Source organism: Hyperoodon ampullatus (genome assembly GCF_949752795.1).
Source record: "Hyperoodon ampullatus genome assembly, chromosome: 13".
In the NCBI taxonomy this organism is placed as follows: domain Eukaryota; kingdom Metazoa; phylum Chordata; class Mammalia; order Artiodactyla; family Ziphiidae; genus Hyperoodon; species Hyperoodon ampullatus.
In genome coordinates, this window is record NC_136926.1 from 47,493,371 (window position 1) to 47,511,948 (window position 18,578).

The 18,578-nt window shown below is 38.4% G+C and overlaps 1 protein-coding gene across 1 annotated transcript in view; it reads left to right on the forward strand.

Moving 5' to 3' along the window:
* DSG3 (desmoglein 3) overlaps nt 1-18,366 on the forward strand; it is a 31,487-nt gene extending 13,121 nt beyond the window's left edge. The window contains exons 7-16 of the mRNA XM_079717951.1: nt 690-818; nt 1,091-1,276; nt 3,737-4,005; nt 5,416-5,555; nt 6,592-6,816; nt 8,721-8,981; nt 12,571-12,710; nt 13,013-13,076; nt 14,464-14,750; nt 15,671-18,366. Coding sequence (XP_079574077.1) covers nt 690-818; nt 1,091-1,276; nt 3,737-4,005; nt 5,416-5,555; nt 6,592-6,816; nt 8,721-8,981; nt 12,571-12,710; nt 13,013-13,076; nt 14,464-14,750; nt 15,671-16,159 — 2,190 coding nt within the window. The 3' untranslated portion in view covers nt 16,160-18,366. The remainder of the gene's footprint in view (nt 1-689; nt 819-1,090; nt 1,277-3,736; nt 4,006-5,415; nt 5,556-6,591; nt 6,817-8,720; nt 8,982-12,570; nt 12,711-13,012; nt 13,077-14,463; nt 14,751-15,670) is intronic.
* Nucleotides 18,367-18,578: the final 212 nt, after the last annotated feature.

The following is an 18,578-nucleotide window of genomic DNA, read 5'->3' on the forward strand; positions in this document are numbered from 1 at the left end:
GTGGAATGTGTACTTGAGACCTGCGCAATCAATTGTACCTAAGGAAACAAGTATCAGCATACCTGTGGGAGTTAAAGCGGGAGAGTAAGGGAAGGCATTGCATGCATGACAAAGACTGAACTGGTGTTAATCCCTCATATGATGGAGGAGAAGGAAATTTCTTAGATGGAGGGAGAAATTTCTATCTGGAGTAAAGCCTTCTCTGGTGTCATGCTTCTTCTGCTGACTTCTTTCAAATTTACCCCTACTTCCGGAATACTAAAGAATCCCTTTCCTCTCTCTGCTCCATTGTTCTACCACATCTCCATCAATGCACGCTACCCCATCAGACTCTGTATAACTTTTATACAAGTGATTTTCCAAACAGACCAACAGGGAAGCTCTGTAAGTGAGTTTCCCTCTGATAAACATCCCATCATCCTCGTTGTTCATTTTTGCTCTAAGTGTACTATCCTGCCCTAAGAAGCTCAGAGAAAACCTGTACTAGCCTCATAAAGACTTCCGCCCAACCATCCAGAGCCCCACATACCTCCTCTATGATGGACAATGAACAGTGCATGTGGTCCTTCTAGAGAATGAACCATGAACTTGAATATTTTCACCTCCTTCCCACAGGAAGCAAGTAGTTGTCATTCGTATCTCTGGCACTAGAGATTAACCATTTTTCTTTATTTTTTCTCCAAATTTAGCAAGTTAGCATGTATCGTCTGGTTGTGAGTGGTGCAGACAGAGATGGAGAAGGACTAGAAACACAATGTGAATGTAGCATTAAAGTGAACGATGTCAACGATAATATCCCAACCTTCAAAGAATTGCAGGTGTGTCTTTCATTCCTTGAAAAATAACTATATACTTTTTTAATGTTATACCTTGCCATCTTAATCCAGGATTTGCCTGCTTGCTGGCTTTTATTTAAGCTCTCTGCACTTTTCTTTTAAAATAAGCTATTGTAAAATATAAGAAGTCAGTAACCAGCAAGGAGGCAATACATAATTAGAGAATTAATGACTAATGCCATTCAGAATGAATATAATTCATTTAGATAAAACCTGCCGATGAGTCTTAAATTTTGCTTTTTTTTTTTTTTTAGTATTCAGCAAGCATTGAGGAAAACACTTTGAGTTCTGACTTGCTTCGATTTCAAGTAATAGATTTGGATGAAGAGTTCACAGATAATTGGCGTGCAGTGTATTTCTTTACCTCTGGAAATGATGGGAACTGGTTTGAAATACACACTGATGCCAAAACTAACGAAGGCATCTTGAAGGTGGTTAAGGTAAGGTCTGATTTCCCTTCAGTGGGAAAAATGTTCTGTATTAACCAAAACTATTACTATATTTTAACCAAAACTGTCATAAATAAACTTTATTCACATGAATAATAATACCGCTTCTTTATAGAAAACATAAAAAACACATAAAAGTAGATAGAATTTTGAAGACACACATAGCCCCATTACCTAAGAAAATTCTCTTAACATGTTGATTTGTTTCCTTCCAAGCTATCACACTTTCTATAGAAACACAAACACACTAATATACATATATTTATCAGTGTGCCTGTTTTATGCGCAAGAAAGTAAAACACACTTCCTGACTTAAACTCGGGAACAGACAAGAATACATGGAATAGTTGCTTGTGAATTTGTCAACTTACTTTAAATGGATTAGCTACGGTCCTCAGAGGGGGAAAAAATGTGACATTTTCTAGAAAATGGAAATGTAAAAACTAAATCTGAAAAATAAAAAATAAATAATTGAGTAACACTTCCATTTAACAGGCTTGGCTACAATAGACCTTTCATCTGAAATAACATAAGGCTATTTATGCCTGGATATTGTATAGACTAGAAAAATATTACCACTATTTCAGGACATTCCTTGCCATAGAACATTGGACTATATGGGAGTTTCTCTCTTTAATTCTGTGACTCCAGTAGAATGACAGCTCCATAATATTCCTTAACAGGGAGATCCCTGGAATTCTAGATTGTTGGAAGCCACATAAGTGGTTGCTATTACTCTGCTTTTCAGAGTGGGTTACAGCCATCCTCAGTTGCAGGGGTTTTGTTATAAACTCCCAACAATGCCTAGGAATGAGATATTCCCAGTCTTCTGTGTTGGTGTCATCCAGTCCCCCAAACTAGAAACCTGGGCCTTATCCTTCAGTCATGGCATTTTCTCACCACCTAGAGCCAGACATCAAATTCTGTCCTAGAAACTGCCCTTAAAGTCTAGCCCTGGTGTTCCTTCTCACAGCCTGTGTTCTTCTCGGCCTTGCCCCCTCCCTTCCTGATGGACGTACCTACCTCCTGTGTATACTTCCCTTCATTCTCCTTCGACCACATTTTTCTTAAAGCCAATTTGGACCAGTTCCTCTCCTCTTTAAAAACTTTCCTTGTTCTCCATTGGCTGTGAAAATGGCCCTCAATCAAGATTGTCCATGTGAATCACCTGCAGCTTCTCCCAGCCTGTGGCAACTACTGGTTCAGTTGGTCTGCAGGGAAGGCCAGGCAGCAAGCGGTTCTTAAAGGTTCCTCAGGGGACTCTTAATATGCAGCCAGGGTGATGACAACCTGCTGGCCTTTGAGATGACTTTCAGCCCCCTCAGAATTGCATCCAAGGTCTCTCAGCAGTCATCTCCCTATCACCTTCTGTAATTCTGGTATTTGCAAGTGCTTTCACTCTGCCTGAATAACTCCTCCTCAACCTGTATCACTCTGCTCACATGAAAACCTCTCGGAAGCCTTTCCTGACTTTCTCAAGTACAAGTCTTCACTCGCTTTCACACACAGACTCTGTAATCTCTTTTGTCAATTACCCCTTATATTATAATTACCTATTTAAGCATCGTTCTCTTCTTCTCCACTAGGAAACACTTGAGCCCACAAAACCAGTCATTGCAAAGTTAAAACTCAAATCTGGATCTCATACCTTAATTATTTTCAGTTATACACAAATGTAACCAAAATGAACATTTCCTTAACCCATCACCCTTAAAAAATTTACTAGTGAATGGAAAAAGCTATCCTGGGATACCTCAGGCCTTGATTTGGGCCACTCAATAACAGGATCAAACAAATAGGTAACACACAGGACTATCTGAAAATGGTTCTATGAAGAGTCGGTGGGCCACCCACTCATCGTTTTGCAGAGGCCTATTTGCCAACCAAGTTTATTAGGATACTTTATCTTTGCCAACAGGGAATTTTTAAAGCCAGAAAGGATATTATTGCACAGGAATCCAATAACTATTCTGTGAATGGGCGTAGCTGCCATTTACAGGAATGTATTATGGGCCTTAATTAGTTCAGTCCTTACAACAATCTGATGAGGTAAGGGTTTTTTACCAGAAGCAAAAAGTTGAGGATCAGAGAGAGTAAATATTGTGCCCTGAGTCACATAGCTATTAAGTAGCAGAATCAGGGTTCAAACCATGTGACCATAGAAAATTTGTGATTCTTTCCACTGTACCACACAGCCTGAAGAAACTATAAAGGTGTTTTGTTAGTCTAAAAAGAAGTACTCTGCTTTGTAAGTATCCATTACCAAACTGAGGTTTCATGAGTTACAAATTCTAAAGTATTCTCATCACAGCATTGCGAAGATCTGTGAAACCATTTCGCTGTATAGAAATAAAGGATTCATTCATAGCACGTAACATAGAGCTCTCTTGTCCTCTTTCCAGATCGTATTTTTGTGACGCCTCTTTCCTCCTAATTTTATTTTTACTCTAGTCTCTAGATTATGAACAACTACAAAGTGTGCAACTTGATATCGCCGTCAGAAACACAGCTGAATTTCACACATCAGTCTCTCAAAGTAGGGTCCAGTCAACCACACTCACAATCCAAGTAATAAATATGAGGGAAGGAATTATATTCCGTCCTTCTTTCAAGACCTTTGTTGTCCCAAAAGGCATAAGCGGTACAAACCTGATCAATTATATCGTGGGATCATATCAAGCCATTGATGAAGACACTGGCAAAGCTGCCTTATCTGTCAAGTGAGATTTTATTTTAATATTTTATTATTCTTTGAATTTTTTTATTTTATTGAAGTTTAGTTGATTTACAATGTTGTGTTAATTTCTGCTGTACAGCAAAGCAACTCAGTTATACATATATAATCTTTTTCATATTCTTTTCCATTATGGTTTATCGCAGGATATTGAACATAATTCCCTGTGCTATACAGTAGGACCTTGTTGTTTACCTTGACTAGTTTTAATTTATAAACTATTACAATATAACATCTAAACTATTCTGTGCCAAGGATACAAAGAGATACAAAGCAGCCAACTCAAGGAACCATATAACTCAAGAAGAGGCATGTTATGAGCAAAGGTAGCATAAGCATAAGTTAAAGTGGAAACTAAGAAAAGAATGACTTAGCCTGTCTAGAGAGATCAGGAAAAAGTTTCATGGAGACTTTCAGTTGGGCCTTAAAAAAGAGTAGGGGGCCTCCCTGGTGGCGCAGTGGTTGAGAGTCCGCCTGCCGATGCAGGGGATACGGGTTCGTGCCCCGGTCTGGGAGGATCCCATATGCCGCGGAGCGGCTGGGCCCGTGGGCCATGGCTGCTGAGCCTGCGCGTCCAGAGCCTGTGCTCCGCAACGGGAGAGGCCACAACAGTGAGAGGCCCGCATACCACAAAAAAAAAAAAAAAAAAAAAAAAAGAGTAGAATTTCACCAGAAGACCGTGGTACAGTCAGATAGAACAGCACATACAAGACACATATGCCTAAAATAGTAGAGCACCATGCAAAGTAGCTGCTGCAGTATAAAGAGCAAGGACACAGGGACTTCTGTGGTGGTGCAGTGGTTAAGAATCCACCTGCCAACGCAGGGGACATGGGTTCGATCCCTGGTCTGGGAAGATCCCACATGCCACGGAGCAACAAAGCCCATGTGCCACCATTATTGTATTCTGCATGCCTTAGGGCCCATGTGCCACAATTACTGAGCCCACGTGCTCCAACTACTGAAGCCCACGCACCTAGAGCCTGTGCTCCACAAGAGAAGCCACCGCAATGAGAAGCCCGCGCACCGCAACAAAGAGTAGCCCCCGCTCACCCCAACTAGAGAAAGCCCATGCAGCAACAAAGACAAAACGCAGCCAAAAAGAAATTTTAAAATAAAACAATAATAATAATCTTCATTAAAAAAAAGAACAAGGACACAGTTATTTTACTGAGCAGAGCAGAAAATTGAAAAACCAGGCTAACATATACTTAAGGATTATGAAATACTGCTTGTCTGTGCTAATATGTTAAGATTCTGCTGCTTTTATAAAAGTATATTTCATAGTCTTATACTAAGTATAAATATATTAAATATTAATGAGTCATCTTCATTAAATAGGTAACATTCCATGTTTGAAAAAAAAAACCTATTGTTGTTTTCTATTACAAAACAGATACATCTTGGGACGTAATGATGGTGGTTTGCTAACTATTGATTCAAGCACTGCTCAAATCAAATTTGTCAAAAATACTTTTCGGGATGTTACTTTCATAGTTAACAAGACAATCACAGCTGAGGTTCTGGCCATAGATGGTAAGAAAAAATATTTCATTTTTAGAGAAATGTTACTCCAACTGGCATTTCTTGATGAATAGATGATTGTGATTATTAACATATTACCTTTATCATTAGATGAAGTTAATTATCTGAGGTGGCTAAATCCAGGGGAAGACTGAGCATCCCAGCTTCTCACTGGAGTTTGTTGGACCAGTGAATTCTGTGTTGGTCCTATTGTTGGCTGTTGGGGCAGGAATTTCTGGGTTTGAGAAGGTGGATAAAGATTGAGACAGGAAGCCTATCAGGGAAGCTCAGCTCCAATGTGAGGTGCCTCTGTGAGTTACTTACACACAGAGTGAGTTACTTATAGACATCTCAAGCACTTATATCATTGAACAATAAAAATCTTTTGAAATGTTTTTAAAATAATATTCATGGACTATGTGTGTTTCCCTAAGTGTAAAATTAATTTATGCTCAAGGCGATCAGCAAACATAAAAATAAAACAAAAGAATAAACACCCAAAATCATATTATCTGGGAAAACAGAAAAAAGCACTAAGGGAAACAACAGAAATAATTCATAATCCCACCACTGAGAGATTTTTATTTTATTGTTTTTGACTGTCAACATTAAAAAAATTTTCTTCAATAAACTTTATATTTTGGGTAATAAAAATAAATCATAGTTTATTCCAAATACTTTGGCTCAAGCTTTAGAAGCAAAAATCTTTCACACAGTCTGGGCTCGTGCAGTAGGATACATTTAAGAAAACTATTATTTTTATGTTGATTTTATTTGTAATCAGTGAATTTATCACCTTAGAGGTCTTGGTTCCAAGCTTATTAAATTAATAGCCATGCTTCTAATCAAGACATCTGCCAAGTTGATAAATTTAAATTTGCTCTCAACAAGGTGTGGAAATTGGGTGACTTGTGGGAATAACGAATACAATTTCTCATGAGTAGATATGCTAATCTGGTTGCATATGAGAGAAATTTTAAAGGTTTATTTAGTTATTTTTTGTACAACTTGTGTATATTTCTCTAACTCTAAAATGTTACTCTTATAGGAAAAACAGGTGAAACTGCTACAGGCACCATATATGTCCAAATAGGTTCTCTTAATGAAAATTGTCCAACAATTGTCCTGGAAAAGGAAACAACCTGTAGTTCATCACCTTCCGTGGTTGTCAAAGCTATATCACTGGACAGTGATAAATATACTGGCTCCTACACATTTTCACAGGACAAGCAAACTATAGAACTGTCAGTGTGGACGATCACAAGACGTGATGGTGAGTACTTGTAAAGCTGCTTCCGCAAATGAAAGTTGCTACTTCTTTATATTTCCAGAAGGTTAAGAGAGAGTTCTTTTGGGAGCAGTTCCTTTCCAAGAGTAGTTTTTAAAATTCTTTGTAATGAAGATGAGGTCCTAGCCTCATGAATTTCTTCTCTCTTCAGGAAAGAAAAGGGATGATACAATATAATATTAGCACTATTTAATATTTTCTGCTTTTCATGTGGACTCTAATTTTTGGATATCTTTATATTTTTAATTTTTTATCTGTACCTCCACAGCACCCCAAAAAAATAAAAATAAAAAGATTATAGTCGGGCACCTATTTTACTGCAGAGCTGTTTAGGTTTCTAAATACAGCCTTCATGTCTGCAGGCTGTCAACAGACATGAAGCACTGAAGGGGTCAGCCTGCTCAAGGCTGTCACTAGTCGGTCACTAGTCAGGAATCTTGAGAGCATGGTGGACTGAAATTTGTAAACCTATTAGCCAATGGGCAAAAGCTAATCCATCCTTCCTTTTCTCCGAACCTTTATCATGCTAATTTCACATTTCCTGTTTTCCAGGAGTCTCACAGAAAAAGCCATTAGACAATAAGAATCTTCTCCCTTTTAGGATTTTATAATGACCAGCAGGCCACTTCAAATCCTTTGTAAATGAACTCATTTATCTCTAGCTCTTTTCTGAACTACTCTTGCTTCCTTTCATGAATGTGCTTACTCTGTGGTACCCTAGTCATAGGGATCTGCCATTGCTAGAGTCACCAAAGGCATCTTGTTCTCCGTGGCCTTCTTTCCCGGGGTCTTACTGATCCTGGTGTAGGGATCTGGCTCCAAACTGTGCATGTAGCCAAATGGGTTTACCAGACACATGTCCAGTGAAAAGGCTACAAAAGAAACATCATAGAGAGACAGGACCTGGCACTAGACACACCTGTGTGGGTGAGGGTAGGCAAGGTAGCAGTGGTTGGACTAGGTGGGTCAGGCACAATGTCAAGGGGCATGATGGGGTCAAGAATGATTCAAGGGATACAACCCTACAGCTTATGAGAGCTGCTGCTGGAGCCCACTTAGGAAGGGATAGCATAGCAATGAAGAATGGAGTACGATCATTGCTCATGAGTCAGAGAAGCAACAGGCCTTCACCGCAGGGAATCCCATACAACTGGCATTAGGCTCATGGGATGAGTACTGACAGGAGCAGCTGAAGTAGCAGCAGCCAAAGCAGAAATTCAGTCTTGATAAGTCAGGCACCAAAGCATGGAGCGAGGCGGAAGGGATACATTCAGAGGTCTACACCAGGTTCCAGGGGTTGGTGCAGACGTACAGAAGAGTGGTTAAGTCCCAGAAGAAGGAGGCCTGGGATTTAAATGATGCCCATCTCCCCTCCTCTTTTGGGGGAAAATCAAGATAGGACTGAGGGGCTTCCCTGGTGGCGCCGTGGTTGAGAGTCCGCCTGCCGATGCAGGGGACACGGGTTCGTGCCCTGGTCTGGGAGGACCCCACATGCCGTGGAGCGGCTGGGCCCGTGAGCCATGGCCGCTGAGCCTGCGCATCCGGAGCCTGTGCTTCGCAACGGGAGAGGCCACAACAGTGACAGGCCCGTGTAACGCAAAAAAAAAAAATATATATATATATATATATATATATGACTGAGTTTTCACGGGGGAGAGTAATGGGCCCATCTGGAGCAGACAGGAGGACAGGAGGAAGTACAGCCCCATACACCCACTGATCTCCAAGAGCCCTCATATCTGCTCAAGCCTCACCCTACTATTTGTGACAGTGATGTCTGTTACAACTCTGGTTCTGTTCACCAAAAAGAAAAAAAAAACGTAGTTTGCAGAGCAAGGAGCAAGATACGCCTTGTTCTACTGCTGATTTGTTTGGTTGTTTCCCTTCAGCCACCTCCGCAAACCTACAAAGCACGAAGCAGGTATCTCCCGGTGTGTACAGAATCCCCTTGATCATCACGGACAGCAAGGGCATGTGGTGCAAGACCCCGGAGAACTTGACTCTGGAAGTCTGTCAGTGTGACAGCAGTGGCACCTGTAGAGATTCGGGCACGACGACCAAAACCCCTGTGACCTTTAATGGAGAGAGTTCCAGGAGGCTGGGGCCTGCCGCCATTGGCCTGCTGTTCCTCGGTCTTTTGCTGCTGCTGTGTGAGTATGCCGCAGCATCATCCTGCTTGCACTGGGTGTCAGCACATGCAGAGGCCTTCCCACTGCATGGACAATGCATCTCCGCAGTTGTTTTAGAGGCAAAGCTGGGGGGAAATGGCATTTTCAGGAAGAATCGGAAATGGCATTTTCAGGAAAAATCAGAAATGTTTAAAGCTAACACGTCACCTGCCAACAATCTGTATTTATAATACAGAAAAGCAAGTCGTATATGTTAGACATATAGAAAACAGCACGAGAGACTCAAGAAGGAAAAAAATGAAGCATGAATAGTCTACACACTGGCCATGATGTTCATGGTCAAAATAATGACTTTATCCATGAGTGTGGCACTTTCTAAAATGTCTTTTTTGTATACAGATCTCATGAAATTCTAAAATAAAATAGAACCCTGGCCAAATAAATTTAGGGAAAATATATAAGATATCATAAACCTTGAGCTTTACAGTGCACATAAATATATCACAGACTCTGAGAAGTTATTGCTTAATCCAGAATTTCCTCAGAATAGCTTTCTACCTGAAAATATACTCCTGTAAGGCTCTCATACTTAATATATTAAGTTTATTGAACACATTGAGGGAAATTACACACATGTATTATTTTTCAATAAAACTAAAATTTATTTTTTAATAGGTAGGTTTCAAAAATTACACTTAAAATCGTGTGAATCAATTAGTATTTTGAATGTAACAAGTCTCTATTTAAAAGAACTTCATGGCAAATTCTTATATTATAAATAAAAGAAATCCTTGATAAATTCACAGTCACTTCCCTAATTTATTATAGAACCATAGACTTTTAGAGTTAAAATGATTATTCAACCTCTTAATGTATTTTTTTTTAATTTATGAGATATTTTTAAACCACAAAGAAGAACAGAAAATTGCCATGACAAGCACAAATATAACCACAACCCAGACTTAACAGATAGTAATATTTGCACATGTATAATCATATAACATATAACTATCACTCAGACTTAACAGACATTAATATTTGCCATATTTATTCAGATCTCTTTTAAAAAAAGAAATAAATTACTATCCATACATTTAGTGGCCTCCTACACATGCCATATATTCTCCTTCCTCTTTCCCCTTAAGTGTTTACTATTCTAAAGTTAGCATGCATCATTTCATTTAATAGCTGAAACTGACACTCAGAGTTTCAGTTTTCCAATGTCATGATTAGTCAATTTCAAATCCAAAGATTTTTCAAGTACCTATATATGAGTCTTTATATACATCAATCAAGTTCAATCAATCAAGTTCAATCAAGATCAATCAAGTTCCCAAGAAAGGGAACTTGATTCTGGTTTTCATGTAGTAGTAGATTTATGCATGTCTAACTCTATGGAAAACATATACCATGATAAAGCTGTAATATATATAATAATATAATATAAAATAAAAGTGAACACTAAGGAACATTGCAGAGGTTTCACAGACTCAGGGGAATCATCCATTTGAACCTTGGAAAATGAGTAGGATATAGCAAATACAAAAAGAGGGAAAGGTGTTTCCAAAGGGTAACAGCATGAGCCAAAGCCAGAAAATGCTTGGCAGGTTTTAAGAAGCACACAGCCTTGAGAGGCTAAAGCAAGGGGAAATTGTGGAGAGTGAAGGAGATGAAACTGGAGAATGCTTTGGGACTAGTTTGAAAGAGCTTACACACACATGGAAAGGAGAGTTGCTGAGAGTATTTGAATAAAAGACTAACACGATCATATTTGTATTTTAGAAAGATAACATTGGCACAGTGTGTACTGTAAATTAAAAAGGAAAGAACAGTTAGGAGGTTATTGTAATAGTTCACAAGGGATGATGGAGGCCAGGTTTTAAGCCATGGCATAAGACTGGAAAGGAAAGGATTGATGTGCAAGGCACGATGTGGGTACATGGAGAGGATCTGGAAACAAATGGATAGGAAGAGTGGAACAGAAGTCCATATGCACCACTGAATTTGGCTGCTACTGAAACCATTAAATGAAATTGAAAATATCAGAGAAAGCACAGATAAGTTGGGTGGCAATGATAAGTCTGATTTTGAAATGTTGAATTTTGAGGTACGCATATATCCTCTAGGCTACTGTACATTTAGGACTGTGGCTCAGGATGACAGTCAGAGGTAATATACTCCATTATTCCCACAATCAAATTTGCTTCTTGTGAAATAACACCATTTGGAAAATGTCGTACCTTGAATTTTGTGCAGGACAGAACTTTCTCTGGATGCATATGTAAAAACCTAATACATATTGCACACACAATGATAAACAAGATTTCTAAAAGACTATTATGGCCACCTAAAAATACTGATCATACGGATATATATTCATCACTTTTCAAAACTAATTTGTCCATTTATAATATTCAACCCTTCCCACACATTTAGCAAAGTCATAGAATTAAGAATGGCAATAAGTAAAGAAAAGTATCACTTTAGAAGTATCACTTATATGAACATTACGCTAAATTTTGAGAAAATGTATTATGTCCAACTTACTTTATTTTATATACTTGGCCTAATTTTTTTCATTTATGTATATATAAAATATATAAAACTGACCTAATTTGTACAACTGATGTAGCCCATCCAAACAATACTGGCAAGTCCTCATGGCACTCAGTACCATCCTTTATCTATATTATCTCATTTAATCCTCACAACAATCTATGAGGTAGATACTATATATTCTCCCATTCTTTGGATCAGTTAATGGAGGCAAGAAAAGATGACATAATTTGTCCAGCTGGTGAATGGTGGAACCAAAACTCAAACCCTAGAAGTCTGACTCCAGAGGCTATATACTCTTAAATCTCTCACTAAGCTGCCAGTAAGTGAACAGAATTCAAACATTAGGATTCAGGTGGCCTCAGCAGGCCAAAGGTGGAGGTGGGGTCACTGACTACCTAGACTGAGAAGTGCCTCCTTTCTCTCTTGGCCCATTAGCCTGAGAATGATGTTAATCTTTATTGCTAAGACTGATATGCACAGAAAGAATGGTAATTACCCAGGCAGGAAGGCCCCCCCCAAGCTAAGAATTCCTAAGTCACAATTAAGAGTGCAATGATATTAGATCATCACTCTAGTTGCTGAGGGAGTTTGCAAGTTAATGGCTATTCTCTAAGAGATCATTAGAGACCAGATTACCAAATCACTATAATGCCCACCTAAAATCTTGACTCTTCGGGTGTGTATTCACTTGACACGATATACATTGCCTCAACATGTACAAATAAATGCAATAATAAAAAAAATATATTACGGAAAATGATTGAGGAACTGAATGGCCTTTATCATTCATCAAACAGTGCCTATTTTAAGAAAACAATATACGTGTCTCAAGAATAATCTGATCTGTCTCCTTCAGTTTCATAGTCATGTGAAATTTTAGTATGCTTAATTTACTAAATTTTATTTTGTAGAAGCGAATTTTGCTTTCTATTAGATTATCCATAAGCGTTAAAAATTATTGTATTTTCTTTGTAATGTTTCTGACAATTGCCATGTCAAATTGTTTCCAAGTGATTCAAATGTTCTGATATTTTGTTTTCCTATATACTAGTGGTCCCCCTTCTGCTGTTGACCTGTTACTGTGGGACCGGTCCTATCGGGGGAGTGACTGGTGGATTCATCCCAGTGCCTGATGGTTCAGAAGGAACAATTCGTCCGTGGGGAATCGAAGGAGCCCGGCCTGAAGACAAGGTGAGGATACACTTTGTAAAACATTTATTTCAATCATACAGAACAAAATTCGATTTATATTCATATAGATAAAGAGGTAATGGGGTATAAAAATGATACTCCTGACCCTCAAGGACCCATGAGAGTCAGTACTAAAATGAATGGAGCCTTTTAGGATCTTAGCTCTTCAGATGTCAAATCATAAAAATGTTACTCCTGGAAGAATTTGAAATTCTTGTAATGTCTCCATTTGCATATCTTACTTATATTGGTGAAATCTGGGTAATTTTTAAATGTATTTTTTTTTTGCATATGGTTTGTAGGAAATTGCAAATATCTGTGTGACACCTATAACTGCCAATGGAGTTGATTTCATGGAAAATTCTGGTAAGTGAACATAAAATTTATTTTTGAAAGCAATAATGAGTTAAATAAGAAATATTGAAAAATAAGAAATGTTCTAAATTCTTTTCTTAATAATTTGCATATTTGTGCACATACTGAGAGATGTTACCCCTGAAATAGGGTTTCAATGAAATGGTTTACTGTTAGTATATCAGTCAATTCTGTGACCTAGCTCTGGCTTCAATAAGTTCATTTGTCCACTGATGTCACCATTTTTTACTAGCTGAAGATTTGCTATACATTTCCAAACTTTAATAAACTGAAGTAGAGCTCTCAGGGGGTCAATTATTAATTTTTTAATAAGCAAAGATTTCACACATATAGAAAAATGTAAAGGAAAATATAACAAACACTATGTACTCACCACCCAACTTTGCCTATCAACATTAGTAATATTTGCAGTTAAAGCCTCATGTGTGCACATCCTAGGTCTTGTTGCCCTTCTTCCTTCCCCAGAGCTTACAGGATCCTGATTTGAGTTCAATTACCAATTCTTATATTTAATCATAATGGGACAAGAATCGCTTATTTGTCATATAGGTGAAATTATTTATTTCTTTGGTTTACCAAATGACTATTTTACTCATCTTATCTCAACACTACAACTAAGGTGTAAACTAGAACCATAAGACCTAATGCCTAATATTCAGTTTTTTCTTAATTCCATGCTTAGCAATAGATTGTTTTTAAATGTCCAGCCTGAAAACTCCACATAAGATCTCCCCCAAGAATGTAACTGTCTTTATCAGCTACCTTAATCCTTAATCCTTACCTGCTTCTCCCATTATAATTACATAGCAAAAACTATATTCAGAATTCTCTAGAAAAAATAGCTTCCCATGAAAATGCAATGTAAAAGTAACAGGCAAAATAGTCACAGCTTATTAAATTTTCATTAAGCACCAAGACACCAAATTAGCATCTGCTAATTTGCATGATTACATTATGTATGTTTCCTCTTTGGTTTCCATATTGAGCCAATATGACAGCTTAATTATAATTTCTTTTTTCCTGAAAACAAACAAGCATTACATTAGAAGCTTTCCAATGCTGTGTGCTGAATATTCTGTTTTTACTTTTCCATTTCTGGCCGTTGTCACTGAAAATCTATTTCCTTTGTATATTTTTTCAACTAGCATGTTTTCAGAGCTATTTCATCTGCTAATATCCTCTGTTACGTCCTCACCTCCTCTGTTACTCTCACATAACAGACTGCAGGATGTTCTTATCACCTCGAGTCATAAAATTGTATTTTCTCCCACATACTTGCTTTACTTGGCAACTGCTCACGGATATCAAAGACCAGGAAAAAAAACAAAACAAAACAAATCACAGCATGAGATGTTATCGAATTTTCTCCTGTTTTTAGAAGTTTTTACAAATACATACGCTGGAGGGACGGGGGTGGAAGGAACTTCGGGAATGGAAGTGACCACCAACCCTGGAGCAGCTGCAGGATCTGGAGCCGCTGCAGGATCTGGAGCCGCTGCAGGATCTGGAGCCGCTGCAGAATTCGGAACAGCTGCTGGACTTAGCAACTATTCTGCAACTATTCTGTCCGGAACGATGAGAAGAAGGTATTCCATGGAAGGAACCAACAAGGACTATGGTGAAGGGGCAATAAACATGAACTTCCTAGACTCCTACTTTTCTCAGGTAATTTGGTGGAAAACTTTGTTATCTTGTTTACATTAGAGATCTTTCTCCTTGACTCTACTTCAGTTTTACAGTTCGTTTGTTTGCAGCTTGGGGAAATACAAGAAACAAAAAGTAGAGACTCCTTGTAAAATAATACAGATAACCTAAGATGGCTGCCAAAATCCAGCTACTGGTCAAAAGGAAGAAGGGGCCGGTAGACATAAGATGAGAGGATATGGCACCTCATTCCTCCAGCTGGAATAACAACAGAAAGCAAAACCTTTTGCATTTCAGATCAGCAGCATCCTCTTTAGGAATACAAAGCAGCTTATTTTCTATTTCCAATACCATGAAGGATGTCAGAATACATCTGCAAACATTTTTCTGAGAGTGTTAGAGTATTCTTCACATTGTCAAGGAGTCCATGTCCAAAAATGTTGAAGAACCATTGAATTAATGACCCAAACATAAAAGGGGGAGCGAGGGCTGTGGTCCAAGATTAGGTGAAGTGTCAGGAAGCATAGAATCAAAATGGGACAAGGGTGCAAGAACAGAGAGGACTTTGGGAGGAAGGTTGCTTGCCTCTTGGTTGGTGCATCTTTAGAACGGATCTCACCTACAGTTTTGGTATCAGAACTGGCAAGTGCTGGCATCTAGCCTGGTAGAGCAGATGAAGGCTGACACTGTGTGTGAGGAGAGACTGGCAGGAAGGGCTTGTTTAGGATGAGGATTCTTGGAATATTCCGAGGTGTGGCATGGGCCCTATTTACGGGTCAAGCTCTCACAAGATTACTGATACAGAGGATGCCCTTACTTCTATGGATTACCTAAATCACGCATTCTTGATCAAACCTTGAGTTCTAAGAATGGTATAATATTACATTTTTCCACTGAGTGTCTCTTACGATTCATTTTTTTCCACTTTTCTCCACCTTTAGAAAGCATTTGCCTGTGCCGAGGAAGACGATGGCCAGGAAGCAAACGATTGCTTGCTGATCTATGATAACGAAGGAATGGGTGCCCCTGGTTCTCCCACCGGCTCCCTGGGTTGTTGCAGTTTTATTGCTGATGAGTTTGATGACAGCTGCTTGGACTCACTCAGTCCCAAATTTAAAAAACTTGCAGAGATAAGCCTTGGGATGGATGACGAAGCCAAAAACTCTCAGCCACCCACCAAAGAGAGCGGTTCTGGGATTGAATCCCGTGGCCAATCCGTACAAGTCCAGCAGTCAGAATCTGTTAGGTATCAGATTTTGTCAGGCAGCCAGGGAGCGTCTGCTTTGTCTGCTTCTGGCTCTGTCCTCCAGCCAGCCATTTCCATCCGTGACCCTTTGCAGCATGGTAGCTATTTGGTAATGGAGACTGGCTCAGTTTCTGGTTCCTATGTGCAGCCTTCCACTGCAGTCTTTGATCCACTTCTCACATAAAATGTAATAGTGACGGAAAGAGTGATTTGTCCCATTTCCAGTGTTCCTGGCAACCTACATGGTCTGGCAGAGCTACAAGGGTCAGGTCGTAAAATCTGTACAGAAGATCCTTGTTCCCTTCTGATGTGACCAGAATGAACTGGAATTATATACTGGCCAAATATGGATATTTGAACCAAATTATTCAAAATAGCATAGAAAATCTCACAGTATTGGTCTGATTTGGCACTTATTTGCTACTCTCATAAACTGATCATGATTACAGTCTAAATTGTCTAGTTTATATCCCCAAACTGGATGTGTTGTCACTCTTACTTCTCAAATACTATTCAAGTCCTTGTAAATCTTAATGCTTTACAAAAAAATATTGAGATCATATTCAGGGGGAAATTTTCCTAATAATTTTTAAACTTCAAATGCCATGTGTTTTAGTGGATTAAGTGCTTGGAGTCAAGAGCCCCAGTTGTTGAATCTTTCACCTTTTCTTATATCATTAATAATGATATGTCATAAGGTCTTTGCTAAAGCATTTTGAGCTGCTTGGAAAAAAAGAAGTAGTTGCAGTTGAATTTTTGCTGTCTTCTTGGTGCTGGGAGACCCTGTGTACATCTTTTGCTCAAGCTAATGGTATTGGTTTATGCATTAAACTTGCTGCATCTATATTCCTTATATTCTCTCAATAAGACAATTTTGAAATAGAAGTATCATAGAAAACTTAGGAAAGTTTAGTATGGTGTAAATATTTTGTGTTTTATTAAATCACCTTGAAAGGATCTACCTAAAGAAAATATTTTACATTAAGGTCCTCCCTACATACTTCTCAGTAACAGTAATCCTGTGTTAATAGTCTTTGAAAATTACTCTTTATTTTTTAAATGTCAGTAGGTAGCTGTAACTTACATATCACTTATAGTGATGTTTATCTTGTTAACCGTGTCTACAGACTTCATGGGAATACAAAACATGGCTTTTCTCATAAGCAAAAGAGGCCTCTAACTAGAATAACACATAGTGAAATTTGTGAATGTGTATTATACACAGTGTTTCTGGTCAAAAAGCGATACAGAAAGGAATTATCAATAACTCTATTTTATTAAGCCTCACTCCTTTTAAATTAAGGTGCTACCGCAATTTAATTCTTGAGCATAACAATGTTAGGTAAGCGATGGCTTAGAATATGTCATTTCAGGGGTATTACCCTGATGGCAACGCAGTTCTTCAAATCATTTCTGATCATTCAAGGTCTTCAGCCTTTAGCCCATAGAGAGCACCCTACCTCTTATCAACTTTTTTGTCCTTAACTGAGTCTTTACAAGGTCATTGTCTGGCTCCATGCTCTATTATCTCTAATTGTATATAAAATAATCCTTTCTGGGTTTTGCCATATTCAAAACCTATATTTGTTTTTTAGATGGAATGCAAAGTAATAAAGTGTTTTTTTTTTAACCCAGAAGTGTCCAGTCCTGAGGGTTCCTGTGGGGGAAGAAACCCCCTAAATGTCCTTACATCTAACATTCTTCCCTCTCCCTGGTGCCATGACCACCAGGAAGGCATGTGCTAAGACAGCCCGAGAAGCACAGACAATCTGTTCTTCCAAGACTAGGCAGCTGTGGCAACAAGCTTGCAGGGTGCCCATCTTGAAGTGAGGGGAGCTAGACCCTTTGGAGCAGCCTGCCAGGTCCTGAGGAAGTCACCTTGCTATTACCACTGGGGCCTCTTCTCAATAGAGGGGTCTTGCTCTGGGATCTAGAACACAGAGTTGACTTGTGGCTCTTGTTTATGCATGAGAATTAAATTAATAATCAGAATAACCCTTGTGCCAAGTTCAAATGTGTTTTCAGGATCCTCAAAGTATTTTAACATTGCCTCTTAAAATCCAACTTATGAAATGGGAATTTTGCTTCGTTGTCAAACTGCAGAGGAAACTATGCCATAGTAGTAAAGACTAATAAAGGAAAAATTGAAATTAAAGGAGTTTTAAAATAAAAATAGATCAATCTTGTCTAGGAGGACCTAAAATTGATTTGCCATGTAAATGAAATTCAAAGCAAAAATGTATCTGTATTTTTTCACTAAAAATAAAAATTGTTTTCAACAGAAAAACTTTTTAAAAGCTGTCTTTTGACTTAATGTATTATAATTTTAAACAGTATATACTAAAACTTTAACAGTCAAACATTGTTATAATAAAACTGTTTTGCAACAAATTTATGAGTACTTCCTTAACCATTTAGCAAAAGCTGAACTACTCTCTGCAGTTAATAACTGTTAAGAAATATGATGTAAAAAAGAGATTGCACATGCATTTTTATCAGTATTCTACATTGTTTTTCCAGTTGATACTTTTTCTGCATCCTCCCAGGCAGGAAGGAAGTACTGGGAGACTCAGGATCTCTTCTTCGGGTAGAAATTGTGCTGG